Source organism: Lithobates pipiens, unplaced genomic scaffold, assembly GCF_037356315.1.
Source record: "Lithobates pipiens isolate NorthernLeopardFrog02 unplaced genomic scaffold, aLitPip1_a1.2 Scaffold_25, whole genome shotgun sequence".
Classification (NCBI taxonomy): Eukaryota; Metazoa; Chordata; class Amphibia; order Anura; family Ranidae; genus Lithobates; species Lithobates pipiens.
This window is the reverse complement of record NW_027507787.1, coordinates 94438690-94460470: the sequence shown is the minus strand read 5'-3', so window position 1 is coordinate 94460470 and position 21781 is coordinate 94438690. Positions and strand designations below refer to the sequence as shown.

At 43.9% G+C, this 21781-nt stretch overlaps 1 protein-coding gene across 2 annotated transcripts in view; it reads right to left on the bottom strand.

Moving 5' to 3' along the window:
- Window positions 1–16755, bottom strand: part of LOC143930417 (uncharacterized) — a 159507-nt gene extending 142752 nt beyond the window's left edge. For both annotated transcript variants that reach the window (XM_077454722.1, XM_077454723.1), the window contains exon 1: window positions 16407–16755. In XM_077454722.1, the coding sequence (XP_077310848.1) occupies window positions 16407–16628 (222 nt within the window). In that variant the 5' untranslated portion in view covers window positions 16629–16755. The remainder of the gene's footprint in view (window positions 1–16406) is intronic.
- Window positions 16756–21781: the final 5026 nt, after the last annotated feature.

The window sequence follows — 21781 nt, the reverse complement described above, 5'->3', positions numbered from 1 at the left end:
AAACAAGAGTATATGGGAGAGGTTGCAGTGTCGTGGCACCAGCACCAGTGCCTAAGGCCCAATTTTTCTACCCCTGTTTAACAGGGGCGTTTAAGTACAATTTTTGATGCAATGTTTAGCAGCAGGGCTAATTCCTGCAATAAAACTAGAGTATAGGGGAGAGGTTGCAGTGTGGTGGCACCAGCACCAGTGCCTAAGGCCCAATTTTTCTGCCCCTGTTTAACAGGGACATGTAATTATAATTCTTGATATAATATTTCACAGGAGGGCCCGTTCCTGTGCCCACCCAGAGTAACTGTGAGGACTTATAGTGTTGTGGCACCAGCACAACAACCACCAAAGGTCAATTTTTCTACCACTGTTCAACAATTAATATGCGTACAAGACCCAAAGGGGCTGGTAATGGGCAGGGAGGGCTACCCATGCCATTTTTCTCAATGATTTTCAACCATATTGCAGGAACCAGATATAACATTAAAACCGCAAGCAGTTTTAAATGATGTTATTTCCGTTTAATGTCATTTTGTGCAGGGACTGTTCTAAACACAGGAAACACGTGGCACTTCACAGGCATACTACAGACACCCCCCAGGCACCATATTTAAAGGAATATTTCACTTTTTTTTCACTTTAATCGTCATTAAAATCAGTGCTCCCGCCAAAACGGCCATTTTTAAAAACATTTTAGGCATTGACCCATGTCCCCTGGAGCAGGAGCCAGGTCCCCAAACCCTTTTTAGGACAGTATCTTGCATATTAGCCGTTAAAATTAGCACTTTTAATTTCGAACGTTCGAGTCCCATAGACTTCAATGGGGTTCTAAAGTTCGTACGAATTTGGGGTCCGTTCGAAAGTTCTGGTGCGAACCGAACCAGGGGGGTGTTCGGCTCATCCCTAGTGATTCATGTCAATGGCCCATTTAGACCTTGTGTAATAGAAAACACCAGTTGCCTTTCACTATAAACATTTGTTAGTCCAGTCCTGGAAAATCTGCATCTACTTTACTATTAATTTAGATCCAAATATGGATTCCTGCAGCTAAATGCATCTAGATGTGCGACCGCTGTCTATGCAAGATATGCAAGTGCTGTATGAGCATAGGTATGTGCCCATGGCACATATCTGGTTCCTGGAAGTGGCGGACAGCACACAGGAATGACATCACACCCCTACAGGAAGTTGCTTGTACTGCTGCTAATTTCTTCCCACCACCATACCCTGCTCACTGTTCTCTGAGGAAGAGATGATCCTTATTTGCAAATTAATTTTTTATTTTTTTGATGGTACTGTGGTGTTTGTGTGGGTTACTAACACACATTCAGTCATATTAGGGCCAATTTAGACAGGATCCTATTTACCTACCAGCATGTTTTTTGAGTAGGAAACCAGAGTACCTGGAGGAAACCCATGCAGGCACAGGGAGAACATGCAAACTGTCAAGGGCAGGATTCGAACCAGCAACCCTTTTTGCTGCTAGGTGAAAGTGCTAACCACTGCACCACCATGCTGCCCAAATATATGTCTATACATGTAGATTCTTGTGTCCATCAGCAGAGAGAATTTTGGTAGATGCCACACTCTCAATTCTGGAGGCATAATAATGGTCTAGCACAGGGGTCTTCAAACTATGGCCCTCCAGTTGTTCAGGAACTACAATTCCCATCATGCCCAGTCATGTCTGTGAATGTCAGAGTTTTATAATGCTTCATGGGATGTGTAGTTCCACAACAGCTGGAGAGCCGTAGTTTGAAGATTTCTGATCACTCTAGCATGTCTTGAAAAAAGGTGGGTTCTCATGTGCCTTGTATAATGCCCAAGAAATATCAATAGGAAAATACAAGGGGGTCATGGCACATCTACATTCCAAATTTGGCACTTAAGATGGTCATGCACTATACAATCTGATTGGCCAATCTCTGTACATTTTGGAAAAATAGGTAATAGGAAGACACACTTGAACAATGAATTCAAATTATAGGAAATCAAACAGGGTCTTTCACCAAATCAATTTTTTTTTTAAGATCTAACTGATTGCAGTGTATGGTCACCTTTAAAAATCAAGATCGGAAAATATTAATTTATTGGGTTTAGAAACACTTTTCTGTTCTTTGTAATGAATTGAAAGATTTGGGTACAAATAGAAAAAAAACGAATTTCAAAGATATATTAGAAGTAATTGCAATGAGATTAGCATCAAAAGGGTTAATTCACTGAGAACACCTATTAATTGCCTAACAAGACACATCCAATGAGATGAAATTAACCAATTGGATTGGGCATGCGCTATTATCAATGAGAAAGCTGCAGTTACCCTAGCACCAGTTGCAGTTTACATATTTATTATCGTCTGTGTGCACCGGTTCACACGTTCAATCAATGACATTTCCGGCGCACCAATTAAGGTGTGAACTGATGCAGTGCATTCGTCTTAGTAAATCACCCCCTATGTCATTGCATGCCTCAGCTTTTAAGGGGACACTACCTTGAGTGCTCCTACACAATGTTTTGCGCCCCAACAAGCTGGCCAGCCGAAGGACTAGAGCAGTATACTACTGGATGCTGACTGTGGTATAGGCCCCTCCCCCTAGTTAGGGTTACCCAGTACAGGTTTAAGAAAGAGGTGTTGGCAGGTGCCGTCTGTACTCCCTACTGCAGGTGGTGCTGAATCAAAGCAGAAATGCAGACGGGGAAGGAGGTTAAGAGCAACTTGGTTCCTTTATGACTTAGTGCAGTCTAAAGGAAACAGCTGTCCAATTAGATGCTGTCGCTCAATGTGACTCAAGCAATCATCTTGGGTCAGACAACATCTATTTAACCACTTTGCGACCGACCTCACGCAAATATACTGCGACCGAAGGGCACGTATAGGCAGATTAACATACCTGTACATTGCCCTTCAAGAGGCGGCTTGCGGGCACACGTGCGCCCACCAGGAGCTCCGTGATCGCCGGCCCTGTGGACTCGATGTCTGTGGGCGTACCCACGATCGTCTCATGGTCAGGAAGAATGGGGAAATGCTAATGTAAACAAGCATCTCCCTGTTCTGCCTAATGACACTGTCACTGATCAGAGCTCCCTGTAATCGTGAGCGGTGATCAATGATGTGTCACATACAGCCCCTCCCCCCACAGTTAGAATCACTCCCTAGGACACACTTAACCCCTACAGCGCCGCCTAGTGGTTAACCCCTTCACTGCCAGTGACATTTTTACAGTAATCAATGCAATTTTATAGCATTAATCGCTGTATTAATGCCAATGGTCCCAAAAATGTGTCAAAATTTTCCGATGTGTCCGCCTTAATGTCCCAGTCATGATAAAAATCTCTGATCGCTGTCATTACTAGTAAAAAAAAAAAATTATCAATAAAAATGCCATAAAACTATCCCCTATGTTTTTTGTTTTTTTTTACCAAAAATATGTAGAAGAATATGTAGAAGCGGCAGCAAATAGAAAAACCAATCCCCTCAATTTTTCTCCTACAGCTGCTGAATGCCTGCGGGAGGGAGAAGAGGAGAAGCAGGCTTTCAACAACTGCAGGAAAAAAACTGAGGGGAATCGGTTCCTCTTTATGCCACAGCCCCTACAGCTTCTTTCACCCCTGATTCTGTGTGTTTACTGCCACACCACACTGCACCTGGCTCACACGTATTTTTGAATATTTACTTTTTTTCAGCCTGTTATCCTTACAGCTTAGATACTACAGTACCATTTGTTTTTCTGCTGTTTTATTGTAGCGGTTCATTCCTCCAATTGTTTAATCACTGTGATATATCTTTTTAGCTGTTAGCCATTACAGTATAATTTTTTTCAGTTGATCTACCACAGTGAATATGATATTATGTAGCGGCATCCCAACCTCCAAAGGCCTAATGGTGACCTCCAGAGTCAGGGAGAGCTGGCATCCTTCCTTGTAGAGTGGGTTACTAGGCATGGCCGGTGTAATGCAAGATAGAATGATTGGGCTTCAGTCACTTTTTCAATGCGAACAAAAGAGATTTATTGTCTCTTAACAAGAACTGGGGGAGAGAGGACACCCTTAAGCAAATGTAATGTCAATTGGTAGACTCCGAGACAAATAATAGGCAGGCACCTATACAGGTTGAGGCCTTCCAGCCGAATGCAGTCATTCTATTTGTAGAACCGCTGTCTACTATAGTAACTGAACTTGTAACAGTCAATAGAGATCTTCAAGTAAGTCTCTCACTAGACTTCCAGATCCCAGTCGTCACTGAATATACTGAGCTCTTCCATAGCCAGCCTGCTGTATACTCCTCAAGTGTCACCCCCGCTAACCCGCTGGTTCCCTGGCTTGCCACTTGCTGAAGCTTTCCCACTTCTTCACCATCCCTGGCTGGTGAGAAGACTGTTCTGGTACTTCTTCAAGCTTCCTTAATTTAGCCTCTGATAATAGGAGGGGTGGTCCCTTAGTGGCAACTGCTTCCTCTTTACCTCTGGCAATAATTGGGTTCCCCATCCGGCTGAAGCCGGGTGATAGCAGGGGGACTCTCAATGCTGTCCCCAACTGGGATGGTGACATTCCTGTGCCAGACCGCATATAGTGTTCGCGGAGGTTGGGCCGTCGAGACTACTTCGAGCAAGGGTTCCCCGCAGCATCCACAGATGACCCAAGGCCGCAAATGTGCGGCCAAATCGGAAAACTTTTCCCGCAGATCAGCCCAAGAGCTTCATAGCCTCCCGCAGTGTACAAGGAAAGGCTACCTTTGGGTGTATACTGTACTCCGGTGTCAGTCAGGGTCAGTGGCGGCTGGTGAAGTTTTTGGATGGGGGGGCGCCAGACCCCGCCCATCATGACCCCGCCCACCATTTTGGCCCCTCCCACTTCTCATAAAACACGCCCTTATGTAATCGGAAAAAAAATTTGACGTGGGTTCCCCCTCCGAGAGCATACCAGGCCCTTAGGTCTGGTATGGATTCCAAGGGGAACCCCCTACGCCGAAAAAACGGCGTGGGGTTCCCCCCCAGATCCACACCAGACCCTTATCCGAGCAGGCTACCCGGCCGGCCAGGAAAGGGGGTGGGGACGAGCGGGTGCCCCCCCCTCCTGAGCCGTACCAGGCCGCGTGCCCTCAACATGGGGGGGTGCCTTGGGGGAGGGGGGGCGTGCGGCCCCCCCACCCCAAAGCACCTTGTCCCCATGTTGATGAGGACAAGGGCCTCTTCCCGACAACCCTGGCCATTGGTTGTCGGGGTCTGCGGGCGGGGGGCTTATCGGAATCCGGGAGCCCCCTTTAATAAGGGGGCCCCCGGATACCGGCCCCCCACCCTATGTGAATGAGTATGGGGTACAATGTACCCCTACCCATTCACCTGTGAAAAAAAGTACAAAAAAAAAACACAACACAGGGTTAAAATATTTTATTGCACAGCTCCGGGGGTCTTCCGTCTTCGGGGGTCTTCTCGCCGGACTCCTCCGCTATCTTCTTGTAGCTCTTTTACTAGCGGAGGAGTCCGGCTTTCTTCCTCGCCGCCGGCCTCTTCTCCCGACTTCGGGGGTCTTTTCCCCCTCTTCGGTTCTTCTGCCGGGCCACCGCGCCTTCTTATAGCTCTTTTACAGGCGGTGGCCCGGTCTTCTGCCGTCGCCGCCGCCGCCGCCCGTTCTTCTTCTTCTTCTTCTTCTTCTTCTTCTTCTTCTTCTTCTTCTTCTTCTTCTTCTTCTTCTTCTTCTTCTCCTTCTTCTCCAGGAGATGTTGCCTCGACGATCTCCCTGGCCGGAATGCCAGGGACGCGCTGTGCTGCCACTTATATAGGGACAATGGGGCGGTGTCACATGGGTTGATGTCACATGGGTTGGTCACATGGGTTTACTTTTTTTTTTTTTACACCCAGGGAGAGGGGGGGCGGCGCCCGGGCGCCCCCTATGGGCGGGCCGCCACTGGTCAGGGTGTCCTTTGACCCACTCAGACCAGTGCCAATACTCGGGACACACATCTTTCAATCCGCCGTGGAAGTTCCAACTTCTCCATACAACAATCACACTGTATCTCCTAAGTGGGTGATGGCGTTGCACGTGGCAGCACTTCCTTCTCCTCCTCTGCAGAGTGGCAACTCCTCCCCCTGCCAACGGATTTGTTCACATGTTCTCTGATAATTTCAATGGACGCCTCCTTCCTCCTGCAGCACACCAAAACTTTAATGGAGTCTGCTTTAACCCTTGCAGCACTGACGTAAAGTGACAAAAGACCAGGCTGACACTCTCCCATGAGCAATGAGACACATTGGTTCTTCCCCACATTGTTGCAATGGATAATAATACAGTCTATGCAGAATAAAGATGTTACTTGCCACCTTCCCACAGAGCCAGACAAAGTCCCGCTGTAGCTGGTTGCTTTGCCCTACATTGGGCGCCAAATGTAGTGGCATACCCGACCTCCAAAGGCCTAATGGTGACCTCCAAAGTCAGGGAGAACTGACATCTTTCCTTGTAGAGTGGGTAACTAGGCATGGTGGGTGTAATGCAAGATAGAACACAGATGAAGAGGACAGTGAGGATGAAGAGCTGGGCATGGACCGGCTGTGCCAGTAGGTCACTTGGTGGATGCCTCAGCAGAATCATTCAAATTAGCAGACAGATTCTCTGCCTTGGTGAACTCTGCAGGAGGAGCCCTGAGGCTAAAAATGTGGACAGGAGACTTTGCATCTAAACTGTGCCCTTGCAGCCTTCCCTTTTCATCACCTATTTTATTCAAGCATCAAAGAGGCTTTAGAATGCACAGCAGATAAAAAAGAAGGCATACCCAGGGAGCAAAAAGAGGACCAACGTCAGGAGGCTTTTTCTTGGTCAAAGGCAACAGGCCCAACAGGAAAGAGATAGTCACCCTCGAAATCTTAGGATGGGGCACAAGGGCAGGAAAGGGGAGGTATATTATTCCATTCACCTCAAAAAGCCACCAGGCCCAATTACTCCTGTTCCACAGAGGGAGGAAGATTGGGGAACTTCCTCCCACAGTGGGTCTCAATCTCCTACACCAACACTAGTATACCCTGGATTTGATCAAAAACAGTTACAGATTGCAGTTCGAATCAATTACCCCCACAAAGTTCCTAGTAACAAGCCTCCCTCTAGATCGAGAAAAGGCAGAGGCACTTTTTGTTCTAATAGGGGACCTGGTGGACTTGAGGGTCCTCACTCAGGTGACCCAGTTGTAGCGGTGTCTGGGATTTTACTCCCAAGTCTTCATTGTGAAAAAACCATCAAGAAAATTCCACCTAATCCTGAATCTTCACCCCCTAAATCGATTTTGAGAAACAAGCACTTCAGGATGGAATCTATCTTTTCTATCTTCGGACGAAGTCGGAAATGACGAAGCGCGTCAGGACGTAACATACACCGGAAGTGACGTGTGCGTTCCATACACTCAGTCGTGAACAACCAGGGTACCAGGAAGTGAATCCAGCGCACAGAGCGGACGTCCGCGGTTACCTAAGGTGGTTCATCACAAGGGATAAGACACATACTTAAATGCGATTGTTTTTACTGTATTTGGTACGCATATTTATTTATATGGGGGGCTCTAATAAAGATGTTTAAACAATATTACGCTATGTCGGTATAATCTTGTTTCCTCTATGAAAAACATCGGACCTCCCCATTATGGTGACATCTAGCGACCAAGGAATATAATTATTTGATATACTGAAGGCTCATATACTCTTGATTTTCTGGTGAGTGCACCCCCAAGGGGGGCTCTTATTTTGAGAGCACGAAAGGTGGAACGTGAGGTGGAAGTTGGTCTTTATCTTTCTTCTTATCACGAGCTGGACTGTATCACCACTATTTCATGAGCACAAATGAATGGCATCTGAACAAGATTCTGCATGTTTTGAGCGCTGCTATATATAATCAGTGGACTCTTGTTTAAAGATTGGAGCTTTATATATATATAATTTTATAAGTATTTAGAGATTATTGGGATTTCTAAAAACAGTCAAACTGGGGTGTGGGCAACACAAAAGATGCCATCAGAACCACTATAAAAAACTTGCAAAACTAGGAACTGCCTGCAGCTTAATGAGCTACTTGAAGGACCTTATGTCCAAAGGTGGTATAAGATGACTTGAATATCCATCTGGTAAAACCTAGAAAATTTCTGAAGCGAAGACCAGGTGTCAGCCCTGCAATTCTGGGAAACAGTTGTGTGATGCAGAAAAGCTCAAGAGGTACTCACTGATCCTGTAGGGCGTGCCTTCACAGGAAAGGGTGGAAACTGTTCCTTAGACTATAGATAATCTGTCTTTGCCACTGAGAATTGGTGGAACAAGAAGCTGGTTCTCCTTTACGAGGATGATCAAGGATGACAAAGAGAGAACCGGTCTTTCTAATGGAAGCAGTTGCTGCAAGGTATTTGCATACAGTACAAACTTTCTCTAAACAAGAAAGGGAAATCTTCTCCTGATGTACTGGGGATGGGGAGATAATGGGAATACAATGTGCTGCTGGTTAAGTTGACCTTAAGTCCACCTTAAAAAATAAAGAGGCTCTAGACCTTAATACCACCTTATCCCTATGTAAGTGTAGAAAGGAAAAAAAACATGAGCCTTGCAGAGCTGATGGTAACAAGGAAAGCAACCTTATGAGTAAACATGGAAAGGGGGAAGATCTGATAGGTTCAGAGGGTTGTTTAAGTACCAAGAGAACCAAACTGAAGCCACGTGAGAGACACCCCATATAAAAGTTTTAATCAAGGAGGATGGCAACCCACTGCACATCTGCCTGATTAGGTTGAGGTACCATATCCACTTGGGCCTGAGTTTTGCGTATCACTAGAATGCCCTCAATCTCAAAGCAGATGAAGTAGCTCCAGAGGGGGTAAGACATAGATCTGGTTGTACTGATTCCACTGAGCCACCTGAACATTCAGTGCTTCCCCCAGAGGCTCTCTCTAACTAAAAGCAAACCTGTCCAGTTTTTTGTTGAACCTGGAGGCCAAGATGTCTATGTCCAGTGTCCTCATCTGTGACACAGATCCTAAAACACCTCTAGGTGTAGGACCTATTCCCGTGGGTCCAGGTAGTAGCGGCTAAGAAATTTTGCCTACCAATTGTCCACATCTTGATGAACCAGTTGATAAGACTGGAACATGAAGTTCTGCCCAGGACTGAACCCTTCCTACCTATTTTGCCAAGGGAAGACTTTTGGTTCCTGTCCAGTGACTCACAAGTCAGGATATCCAGCATTGTAGTGACAGCCAAATCACCCAGAGATCCAGAATGTTGATCAGGTGATGGGATTCCTCCAGTTTCCAATTTCCCTGTGGTGATAAGATGTCTAGGATTCCTTCCCAAACTGCCAGGCTGGCATCTGTTGAAATAATCCTCCAATAAATTGGAAGAAAGGATTTTACCAACTCCAGAACTGGATTTCTGAGCTATCAGGCCAGAAACAACCTGGTCCCCATTGTTAGCTAAGTTGGTTTGTCAAAGGGCTGAACGTATTTGTCCCACAATGACAACAGGTTGAGTTGTAGTGGTTTGAAGATGAACTGGATGAATAGACCTGCTTTGAAGGAAACTACCATCAGCCCCATGACTCTCATGCAGTGAAGTGTCAGGTGACTAATGAACTGAAGATGCAAAATTTAGGAGCGGAGAATATGAAGTATCCGATGGGGAAAAGAAAACTTTGGCTTTAGCTGTGTCTAGGATAAGTCCCAGATACTCCAAGCAATTTCTGACTTTTGCAGGTTTAGGATCCAACCTTTTTAAGGTCTGAACTGTCTGTGCCACATTGTCAGCTAGGACTTGTGCCAACTGTTCCTTCAACAGAAGGCTGTCAAGATATGCCACAGTAGGGATGCTCTGGGAGCTGCAACAAGAAAAATACAAAAGCCAGGACCTTGGTAAACAAACAGGGTGTGGAAGCCAAAATGGAGGACCGCAGCAAAGAAATCATTGATGTGCTAGAGAAAAAGAGAGACTTCCAGATGGAGGGAGGTTATGTCAGACCTGGTGTATACCATGTGCAATAGACATGTGCACTGCCATAAAAAAAATAGTTTTTGTTTCATGCATTTTTTTATTTTTATTTTTTCATGTCATTTGTTCTGATCGCAATTCGTAAATTTGAAAAAAATAGTAAATTAAAAAAAAAGGAAAATCTGAAATAATAGCTAACTAATAATAACTTAACTATTACTAACTATTAAATTATAGGTATTGGAATTTCCTTTCAAATTTAGCTGTAAGTGAACGTAACGTAACGTAACGAATACGAATTTATCCAAAGTTACAAATTATCCAAAATAACGAATGCCGCATCTAAACAAATGGAACGGAACAAATTAATAATAAATAATAATAATAAAATGTTTTAATTATTAATATTGTAATTATTATTTCGGAGCATTCCATTTGTTTAGATACACCATTCGTTATTTTGGATAATTCGTACCTTCGGATTAATTTCTATTTGAACAGCCAAATTTGAAAGGAAATTCCAATACCTATAAATAAATAGCTAGTAATAGTTAAGTTATTATTAGTTAGTTATTATTTCAGATTTTCAAATTTTCAGGTTTTAAGTTTCTGATTTTTCAAATTTCCGCATTTCAATTTTTTTCCAAATTTCCGTTTTTTTTTTAATTGCTTCATTTTTTTTAATTTAAAATTTTTTTTATTTACAAATATTCAGAAAAGTTTGTTAAATGGGTTTTTGTTAATTCGGATATTTTTGAATGAACAAATTTGTCGAAATTCATTAAAAACAAACTCGAAATTAAATGAATTGCACATGTCTAATGTGGAATTTAGGATCTAAATTAACCCTTTCCCGCCGAGCGTACGCAGATCTGCGTACTCGGCTTCCGGGGGGTATACCCGGATGATGCCCGCACCTGCAGGCATCATCCCAGTACCGTTTCCTTCAGCAGGCGATTGGCTTTCCAGCCATAACAACCGATGCGGCTAAAAGCCGCTCGGCTGTTATGCCGGAGGAGCGGGAGGGGACGTCCCCCCCTCCCGCCGCCTCCCGCCGCTGTTACCGGTGCTCCCGTTCGATCGGGAGCACCGATTCAAGTTGCGCTGCCTCCAGCCACTGGGGAGGAACTGGAACGAAGCCATAATCGGCTTCGTTCCAGTCTCCTCATAGTAAACACGGAAGCGACGTCATGACGTCACTTCCCATTTACTCGGCTGCCAATGGCGCCGGTTTTAAAAAAAATACGTTATTCAGAATCGCCGTTTTCAGCGATCTGAATACATTGAAGTATAAAGGAGGGGTGGGGGGTCTTTTAGACCCCCGATCCCTCCATAAAGAGTACCTGTCACCACCTATTACTGTCACAAGGGATGTTTACATTCCTTGTGACGGCAATAAAAGTGATCAAAATTTTTATTTATTTTTTAAAACAATTTAGTCATTTTAAAATAAATAAAAAAATTAAAAAAAAATCTTAAAGCGCGAGCTCGCGAAGCAAAGAAAACGCATACGGAAGTCGCGCCCGCGTATGTAAACGGCGTTCAAATCACACATGTGAGGTATCGCCGCAATCGTCAGAGCGAGAGCAATAATTCTAGCACTAGACCTCCTCTGTAACGCTAACCTGGTAACCGTAAACATTTTTTAAAGCGTTGCCTATTGAGATTTTTAGGTACCGTACTTTGTCGTCAATCCACAAGTGCGTGCGATTATAAAGTGTGACATGTTTGGTATCTATTTACTCGGCGTAACATTATCTTTCACATTATGCAAAAAAATTGGGCTAATTTTACTGTTTTTTTTTAATTCATGAAAGTGTCCCTTTTCCCAAAAAGTTGCGTTTAAAACACCGCTGCGCAAATACCGTGTGACATAAAATATTGCAACAATCGCAGTTTTATTCTCTAGAGTCTCTGCTAAAAAAATATATATAATGTTTGGGGGTTCCAAGTAATTTTCTAGCAAAAAATATGGATTTTAACTTGTAAACACCAAATGCCGAAAATAGGCTTAGTCATGAAAGGGTTAAGACATTTAGGAACTTAAGATACAGGATTGGGTGAATTCCCCATTTTGGTTTGGGAACTGTGAAAAGCTTGTGATCCCTGAAACTTTTCCACCACAGAAACTTGGGCAATTTAGAAGGTCTGCAAGAGCTTGATAGAAATGTATTAATCTGTATGGTGACACAGGAACTTTGAAATACTTGAAACAGGAGGAGGCTGAAAGCGGAAATCTAGCTTGTAGCTTGTAATGTCCTTAAAGAGGAAGTAAACCCTGATGAGTTTACTTCCTCTTTCATTCCCTGCAAAGGCAAAGCATAATGGGCTACTATGCATCGCATAGTAGTCCATTATGTGTCACTTACCTGACACAGGAGCCAGCGAAGTCACCGCTGTCCCCTGTAGTCCGCCGCATCCATCTTCTTGGTGGGGTCTTGCAGCTCCGCCGCTGTCATTCGGCGAAGCCACGATGATGTCACTCCCGCTCGTGCGCACGGAAGCCGACACGCGCGGCAGCTCCATCGTTGAGAATGCCGCGCTCAGTGCGCCTGCACGCCGCTGTCTACGGCGCATGCGCCGTAGACAGCGGTGCCTGTTTTCGGGCAAATATCTCCTAAACCATATAGGTTTAGGAGATATTTCTTGGACCTACAGTTAAGCCTTAATCTAGGCTTACCTGTAGGTCAAAGTAGTTTGTAAGGGTTTACAACCACTTTAAAGAGGGTGTCCAAGGTAGCTCTGAAGAGATATTGTCCTACAAAGGGCATGTGCATTAAATGCTTTTTTACATGCCTGCTTTGCAGCAGTTTCTCATATTCACTGATAGGAAACACATATTGGGGAAATAAGAGAGAATATAGCCACTAACTTGCCCACACAGTTGTTTGGGCTGCTGGAATGAGCTCTAAATGTTACACAAATAAGGGATCAGTGTAGTGATAAGCTAGATACCTTCTCATAAGCTTCGTCCATTTCACTAAAGTTTGACAGACTTGCACCACTTCAATGGCAGAGCCTGACAAAGAAAAGGTTTCGGAAAGAATCTCCAGATATCTTTGGGGCACTTAAATACCAGCGAATCCTCCACAGGATTTGTCAGTGCTTAATTAGGGCATGACACTGCATTTGGATCAAAGGCAAAAATGGCCCACTTAATAAATGGCAACTCAAACTGGTATTGGGTTGCAAAATGTTTTGGAGCTGAAGACATGAGTTTCCCCCTCTTTGTAGAGGATGTCTGGGCATTGGAAAAGTTATGGTAGGCTTTGGACCTCTAGAGCATCCTAGGTAACAGCACTAATAGAAGGATGGTCTCTCTAAATCTAGAAGCTATGGCAGCTGCCTGCAACTCCTCAAGAAACTTCATGCAGCACAGATTTCAGAGACTCTTCATCAGATAGACTTCATAACTGAAGGCTTAGAGGCCTCTAAGGCAGCAGGCAGATCAGATAATGATTCTGCAGGGGAAGGCGCTGTGGTACGCTTATGGTCTCTGGGACCACAGAGTCAGTGTGACGAAACACCTGGCATCCCACCTCGATTCTTCCATCAAGATACAGCTTCCTCCACTCTGGAACCAGGTATTGTAGCTGAGAATTGCACCCAAGAACTAGACATCACTAGCTTAGGTGCAAACAGAACCATCTATTGAAAATTCACACAGAATATATACCACACAAAATCAGGTGAGAGCTTGATCACATTATCATAAACAATGTAAACAGTAATGTCATGAGCACATCTAAGGAACAGACAACAGCTAACAGTGATCTAATTAACAGTAAGCTAATCAACAGTTACCACCTAGACAGTCCGGCACCTACAAAGGAGTACATGGAACAGAATCCAATGTGACCAGCTCTTTTGATGAGCATGTATATGTCAGAAGCATCTAGTGCTCCGGCTCCTCATTCTAGCATCTGGGTTTTGGCTATGGTACACTCCTTGTCTGTCTGCCCACCTGCAAGGTGATTAATGTGATCAATCTCTGGGTGCAAACCAAACCTGTTATAAGCCACCTAAACCCTCACTTGCATGCTTATGATGGAGAGTGATACATGTGCTATTCCCGATCAAGCCCCCTGTCTGTATGCCTGCTAGATTGGATTCCCTGTGTATGACCTTGGACCGGATTTTGGATCATTCCCTGAACTCAGCCTGCCTTTTACCTGAACTGTGATAGAACCATGCTACCTGTCTGCTAACTGCAAGTACCTGTTTGCTTTGTGCAGTTTTCGCCTGCCCTGGCATGGTGGCCAGGCACTATAGCATTGTGTATAAGACCTCGGGGCAACTGAGTACCGGTAGACCTTCTTGCCTTGTGTGAAAGGGGGCTGCTATAGGTGAAGAACACAGTAGCCAGCTAAAGTGTCTGACCACCTGCATTGGGGTAGACGTGACAGTATAATTCCAAGTAAAACAAACCAGGAATTCACACCTAGGAGGCACACAATGGGGAAATTATACAATGAGAGAAAGACAACTTAATATAAGGTTGTTTTTAAGTTGATTATAATCGTCTGCTTAGAGTCTCTTAGTATAGGGGGATTGAATCAGTCATTGGTAGTTTGGGCACAGAGGCCCCAAATCTGTATCCAGGTTCTAGGTTCCCATAATTGTGTGTTTTGGGGAGATATGCACCCGAATTCAAACCAAAAGCACTCCAGAGGTCCCCCAGGCACACAGCTCCCCTCCCCCAGGCACACAGCTCCCCTCAAAAGCAAGGGCCCATAGTCAGTAGGCAAGAGGCTACCCTGCAGTCCCCTCTAAAAGCCCTTGTCCTGGTTGGGTCTGTCACAGTCAACAATCGAAGTTGCAATTTGGCCCATGAAATCCTGCATAACTGTGGTAGAATCCTCCCCAGATAAGACCAAGTAGGGGGTCACATATGATGGAGCTAAGAAAGGGCTTGGAGGAATGTAGCAATCCAAGGAGGGGACAGCATCCTAGGCTGTTGGTGCCAGGCCCTTGAAATGAAGTTCTACAGGCTACTCCAGAACTTTTAATGGATCATGAGCTGGCAGGGCTTAGTAGAGCAGGTCTACTCTCTGTGTGTCTGGAGTCCAACACAAGGCTGAATGAGGGATAAGCAAGGTGCTATTGAGATTGTCTTACAGAATGAATTAGAAAATGTAGAATGGAAACAAGGGGATTATTATTATTATACAGGATTTGTACAGCGCTGACAGTTTACGCAGCACTTTACAACATTAGGGCAGACATTAAAATACAATTCAATACAGGGGGAATCAGAGGGCCCTGCTCGTTAGAGCTTACAATCTAGGAGGGAGGGTCAAGTCATACAAAAGGGTAATAACTGTGGGGGATGCGCTAATGGATAAAATGGTGCAGTTGTTAGATGGAGGCAGGATAGGCTTCTCTGAAGAGGAACATTTTCAGGGATCGCCTAAAAGTGGATACATTTGGAGACAGTCTGACAGATTGGGGTAGCAAATTCCAGAGGATGGGCGAGGCTCTGGAGAAGTCCTGGAGGCAGATATGGGAGGAGGTGATGAGGGAGCTAGAGAGCAGGAGGTCTTGGGACGAACGAAGAGGGCGATTAGGTTGGTATTTTGAGACTAGGCTAGTGATGTAGCTTGGGGCAGAGTTGTAGATGTTTGTAAGTTATTGTTAGTATTTTGAATTTAATTTGTTGGGCAAGTGGCAGCCAATAGAGGGATTGGCAGAAAGGGGTAGCAGACACTGTGTGGTTTGTAAGGTGGATGAGTCTAGCAGCAGCATTCTTGATGGACTGAAGGATTATATAATAACAAGTGATGTTAATTTCCTGTACACCATAATTGACGACCAAATAGGATTAAAACATTTTATTGGATGAAGTTGTGGGGATGGAAACTCAAAAGAGTCTATTTATCCAAAATGTATTGAATTTGTAGTACATAATAACTATTTTTGGTTTGATGAGAATTTTTACTTTATTTAGTAGGGCATAGCTCTCAAGGACAAAAATAATTGGTATGCAAAAACTGGAAAGTCGGAATGTTGTATGCATGCATAATTTTCACCCTAAAGGCTCATGCACATCAGGCGCATTAAGGCTGTATTGATCAACAAAGCTTCAAAGCGAGGACACATAAGGGTACTGTAAAATATTTAATTATAGTGTATAGAAATATCATAGCAATCAGGTGAAGCTGAAATCATGATGCCAATATTAAAAGTTGTAGGTAAACATGTAAAAGTGTTTAGCTTTTTCTATATATGTTGATGTTTTACAAGCTTTGTTTCTGTGTATAACTATACTGTTACGAGGGCAGCCATATTTGCTCAGGAAGTGTGTGGAAATCTCCCCTGTAGGAATACAGAAAGCAGTAAAAGCTGAACATCACAGAAGCAGTAAAAATTCCAACACCTTCACAGTTCATCACAAACTAAATAAAAAAAAAAAACAGGTTTTGGCTGAGCCTGCAGATATCTAAAATAAATGAAGAAACTACTTGTACTTACTCCACGAAGTTTAGGCTTTGCCCTCAGAAAGATCTGGTGAAATTCTTCTGTCTCATTCCTCCTTCGTAATCGAGGTGGAACATTTCGACGGATAGCAGCTGTTGTATTGTTACAGTGGGTGACAGGAGGAGGGTCATCCCACCGTGGTTGCAAAGATGGGTGAATATTGATCTGGACAGTATCGTGAAAGTGGAGTCTTAATGGAGCCTCTCGAGAGTCCATTTAAAATTGTTAGTTGGAGAAACAGCGAAAAAAAACTGTATGGAAGAAGTAAAAGCACAATGACTAGGAAAAAGAGATTCATATAACATCCTGCACTATGACCCCCATGATGTTTTATGAGATATAAAACTTGTTTCAAAACGACCTTATGGCTTTAATGACAGTTAACAGATTAATAATAACCTGGTCAATGACAGTGAGTAGGACTCAAAGTTCACCTGTTACCTGGATATTGTTTTCCTCTAGCTGCAAGTTCACGGTTTTATTACTGTTACAAGTGCTATAGTATATGGCTGCTTCACTTTGTAAAATATTACTAGCTGTTTTAAGCCATAGAACATTTCCCTGTAGTTTTAATGTGTATCTAAAGCAAGTAAGTTTTTTACTGTTTGCAATACATCAAACCGTACTACAATGACCTTGTGTACCTTTTTGTTGAGGGGAAGGTGCTTGTCTGAGCAATGACACTGCACGCATCTAAACACAGCGAAAATCCAGCACTCCAACAATATTCCAAAATGACTGTCTCCTAAAGTCACATATCTGTAGGAAACATCAATGTTTTAGGAGTACCAAGACCTTCTTTCTCAAGGAAAGACAGACATACCCTGAAAAATAGGATGTGTGTACTCTTGTTTTTTTTTTTCTACTGCTATGAACCTTTTGAAATATAATTGCATATAGTGCATCCAAAAAGTATTCACAGCTATTCACTTTTTCCACATTTTGTTATGTTACAGTCCAAGTTATTCCAAAATATATTAAATTATTTTCCTCAAAATTCTACAAACAATACCCCATAATGACAACGTTCAAGAAGTTTGTTTGAATTTTTTTTCAAATTTATTAAAAATAAAAAAATCCCATGTACATAAGTATTCACAGCCTTTGCTCAATACTTTGTTGAAGCACCTTTGGCACCAGTTATGGCCTCTTTCTGAGTCTTTTTGAGTATGGTGCTTCAAGCTTGGCACACTTATTTGTGGGCAGTTTCTCCCATTCTTCTTTGCAGGGCCTCTCAAGCTCCATCAGGTTGGATGGGGAGTGTAGGTGCACAGCCATTTTTCACTTTTCTCCAGAGATGTTCAATCGGGTTTAAGTCTGGGCTAGGGCTGGGCCACTCAAGGACATTGACAGAGTTGTCCTGTAGCCACTTCTTTGTTATCTTGGGTGTGTGCTTAGGGTTGTTTTCCTGTTGGAAGATGAACCTTCACCCCAGTCTGAGGTCCAGAGCACTCTGGAGCAGGTTTTCATCAAGGATGTCTCTGTTCATTGTTGCATTCATCTTTCCCTCAATCCTGACCAGTCTTCCAGTTCCTCCTGCTGAAAATCATCCCCACAGCATGATGCTGCCACCACCATGCTTCACTGTAGGGATGGTATTGGCCAGGTGTTGATTGGTGCCTGGTTTCCCCCCAGACATGACTCTTGCCATTTAGGCCAAAGAGTTTAATCTTTGTTTCATCAAACCAGAGAATTTTGTTTCTCATGAGTCTCTTTCGGGTGCCTTTTTGGCAAACTCCATGTGCCTTTTACTGAGGAGTGGCTTCCATCTGGTCACTCTACCATACAGGCCTGATTGGTGGAGTGCTGCAGAGATGATTATTCTTATGGAAGGTTCTAATCTCTCCACAGAGAAACATTGAATCTCTGCCAGAGTGACCATCGGGTTCTTAGTCACCTCCCTGACTAAGGTCCTTCTCCCCAATTGCTCAGTTTGGCCAGGTGGCCCGCTCTAGAAAGAATTCTGGTGGTTCCAAATGTCTTCCATTTATGGATTAAGATGGAGGCCACTGTGCTCATTGGGACCTTGAATGCTGCAGACATTTTTCTATACCCATCCCCAGATTTGTGCCTTGATACAATCCTGTCTCTGAGGTCTACAGACAATTATTTGGACTTCATGGCTTGCTTTGTGTTCTGACATGCACTGTTAATGGTGAGACCTTTATACAGACAGGTGTGTGCCTTTCCAAATCATGTCCAATCAACGGAATTTACCACAGGTGGACGCTAATCATAGAAAGTCATAGAAACATCTCAAGGATGATCAGTGGAAACAGAATGCACCAGAGCCTAATTTTGAGTGTCATGGTAAAAACTGTAAATACTTATGTACATGTAATTTTTATTTTTTGTTATTTTTTGTTTTTTAATAAATTTGCAAAGATTTCAAATAAACTTCTTTCACCTAGTCATTATGAGGTATTGTTTGTAGAATTTTAGCAACTTAACAACCCCTCTACAGTGAATGACAGCTATAGCACGGCTTGGTAACTCTAGGAGGGTGTACTATGACATCCTCCCAGAATTGCGCACATGGGAATATCCATGACTAGGGATGGCCGAACGGTTTTCGGCTGTTCGCGCTCCGCCCGATTGGCGGACTATTGCCGCTGTTCGCCCGGCGGACTTCCGTGTTTACTGTGTAAAAGAACTTTGACCTATGATGACACATCCATCATGGGGTACAGGACAGCCAATTGAGACATTACAGCACATGGACACTTGGACATTCCCCCTAACTTATAAATAGACCCGATCCGGCAGCCATTTTACATTCTTTCGTATGTCACTATAGGGAGAGGTTGCTGTGTGGAGCAGGGAGAGACTGCAGTGACCCAAATCGTTAGCTATTAGGTCCACAAAAGTTCTTTTAAGGACTGGTATGGTATAGGTGTAGTTCAGGATATAGGTTTGAGGCACTGCTGTGCTAGTGATTGTTGCAGCAGCCTGTCTTTTGTCAGTGTAGAGAGAGGGACAGCACGCTGTGTGCAGCAGGGACAGTCAGCTTAATTATTAGCTGTTACTATTAGGTCCACAAAAGTCCTTTTCAGGACTGGTATGGTAAAGTAGTACAGGATATAGTTTTGAGTGCTATTCAAGTTATTGTTCCAGCAGCCTATGTTTTGTCAGTTTAAATAGGGACAGGCAGGAAGCTGTGTGTGGCAGTGAGGGACAGTCAGTTTAATCAGTAGCTGTTACTATTAGGTCCACAAAGGTTCTTTTCAGGACTGGAATGGTAATAGGCTTGTACACGTATAATATTCTTTCTTCCAAATATAGAAAGAATATTATACTTGACTGCTGCCCTTCTGCTGCAGTAGTCCTTTATGAGTATAGGGATTGAGGTACAGTCTGCTAATCACAACCTACTAGTTCCACAAAGGTCCTTATAAGGACTGGTAAGGTATAGTGTACTACAGTACATAGGGTTGAGTGAGGTACAGTCTGCTATTCCTTAAGGACTGGTATAGGTCCACAATATATAGGGTTGAGGTGCACTACTGCTGACTGCTGCCCTATACTGCAGCAGTCCTTTATCAGTATAGGGACTGAGGTACAGTCTGCTAATAATTCACAACCTACTAGTTCCACAAAGGTCCTTCTAAGGACTGGTAAGGTATAGTGTACTACAGTACATGGGGTTGAGTGAGGTACAGTCTGCTATTACTTAAGGACTGGTATAGGTCCACAATATATAGGATTGAGGTGCACTGCTGCTGACTGCTGCCCTATACTGCAGCAGTCCTTTATCAGTATAGGGACTGAGGTACAGTCTGCTAATCATTCACAACCTACTAGTTCCACAAAGGTCCTTCTAAGGACTGGTAAGGTATAGTGTACTACAGTACATAGGGTTGAGTGAGGTACAGTCTGCTATTCCTTAAGGACTGGTATAGGTCCACAATATATAGGGTCGAGGTGCACTACTGCTGACTGCTGCCCTATACTGCAGCAGTCCTTTATCAGTATAGGGACTGAGGTACAGTCTGCTAATCATTCACAACCTACTAGTTCCACAAAGGTCCTTCTAAGGACTGGTAAGGTATAGTGGACTACAGTACATAGGGTTGAGTGAGGTACAGTCTGCTATTCCTTAAGGACTGGTATAGGTCCACAATATATAGGGTCGAGGTGCACTACTGCTGACTGCTGCCCTATACTGCAGCAGTCCTTTATCACTATAGGGACTGGGGTACAGTCTGCTAATCATTCACAACCTACTAGTTCCACAAAGGTCCTTATAAGGACTGGTAAGGTATATGGTACTACAGTACATAGGGTTGAGTGAGGTACAGTCTGCTATTCCTTAAGGACTGGTATAGGTCCACAATATATAGGGTTGAGGTGCACTACTGCTGACTGCTGCCCTTCTGCTGCAGTAGTCCTTTATGAGTATAGGGACTGAGGTACAGTCTGCTAATCATTCACAACCTACTAGTTCCACAAAGGTCCTTATAAGGACTGGTAAGGTATAGTGTACTACAGTACATAGGGTTGAGTGAGGTACAGTCTGCTATTCCTTAAGGACTGGTATAGGTCCACAATATATAGGGTCGAGGTGCACTACTGCTGACTGCTGCCCTATACTGCAGCAGTCCTTTATCACTATAGGGACTGGGGTACAGTCTGCTAATCATTCACAACCTACTAGTTCCACAAAGGTCCTTATAAGGACTGGTAAGGTATATGGTACTACAGTACATAGGGTTGAGTGAGGTACAGTCTGCTATTCCTTAAGGACTGGTATAGGTCCGCAATATATAGGGTTGAGGTGCACTACTGCTGACTGCTGCCCTTGTGCTGCAGTAGTCCTTTATGAGTATAGGGACTGAGGTACAGTCTGCTAATCATTCACAACCTACTAGTTCCACAAAGGTCCTTCTAAGGACTGGTAAGGTATAGTGTACTACAGTACATAGGGTTGAGTGAGGTACAGTCTGCTATTCCTTAAGGACTGGTATAGGTCCACAATATATAGGGTCGAGGTGCACTACTGCTGACTGCTGCCCTATACTGCAGCAGTCCTTTATCAGTATAGGGACTGAGGTACAGTCTGCTAATCATTCACAACCTACTAGTTCCACAAAGGTCCTTCTAAGGACTGGTAAGGTATAGTGTACTACAGTACATGGGGTTGAGTGAGGTACAGTCTGCTATTCCTTAAGGACTGGTATAGGTCCACAATATATAAGGTCGAGGTGCACTACTGCTGACTGCTGCCCTATACTGCAGCAGTCCTTTATCAGTATAGCGACTGAGGTGCAGTCTGCTAATCATTCACAACCTACTAGTTCCACAAAGGTCCTTCTAAGGACTGGTAAGATATAGTGTACATAGGGTTGAGTGAGGTACAGTCTGCTATTACT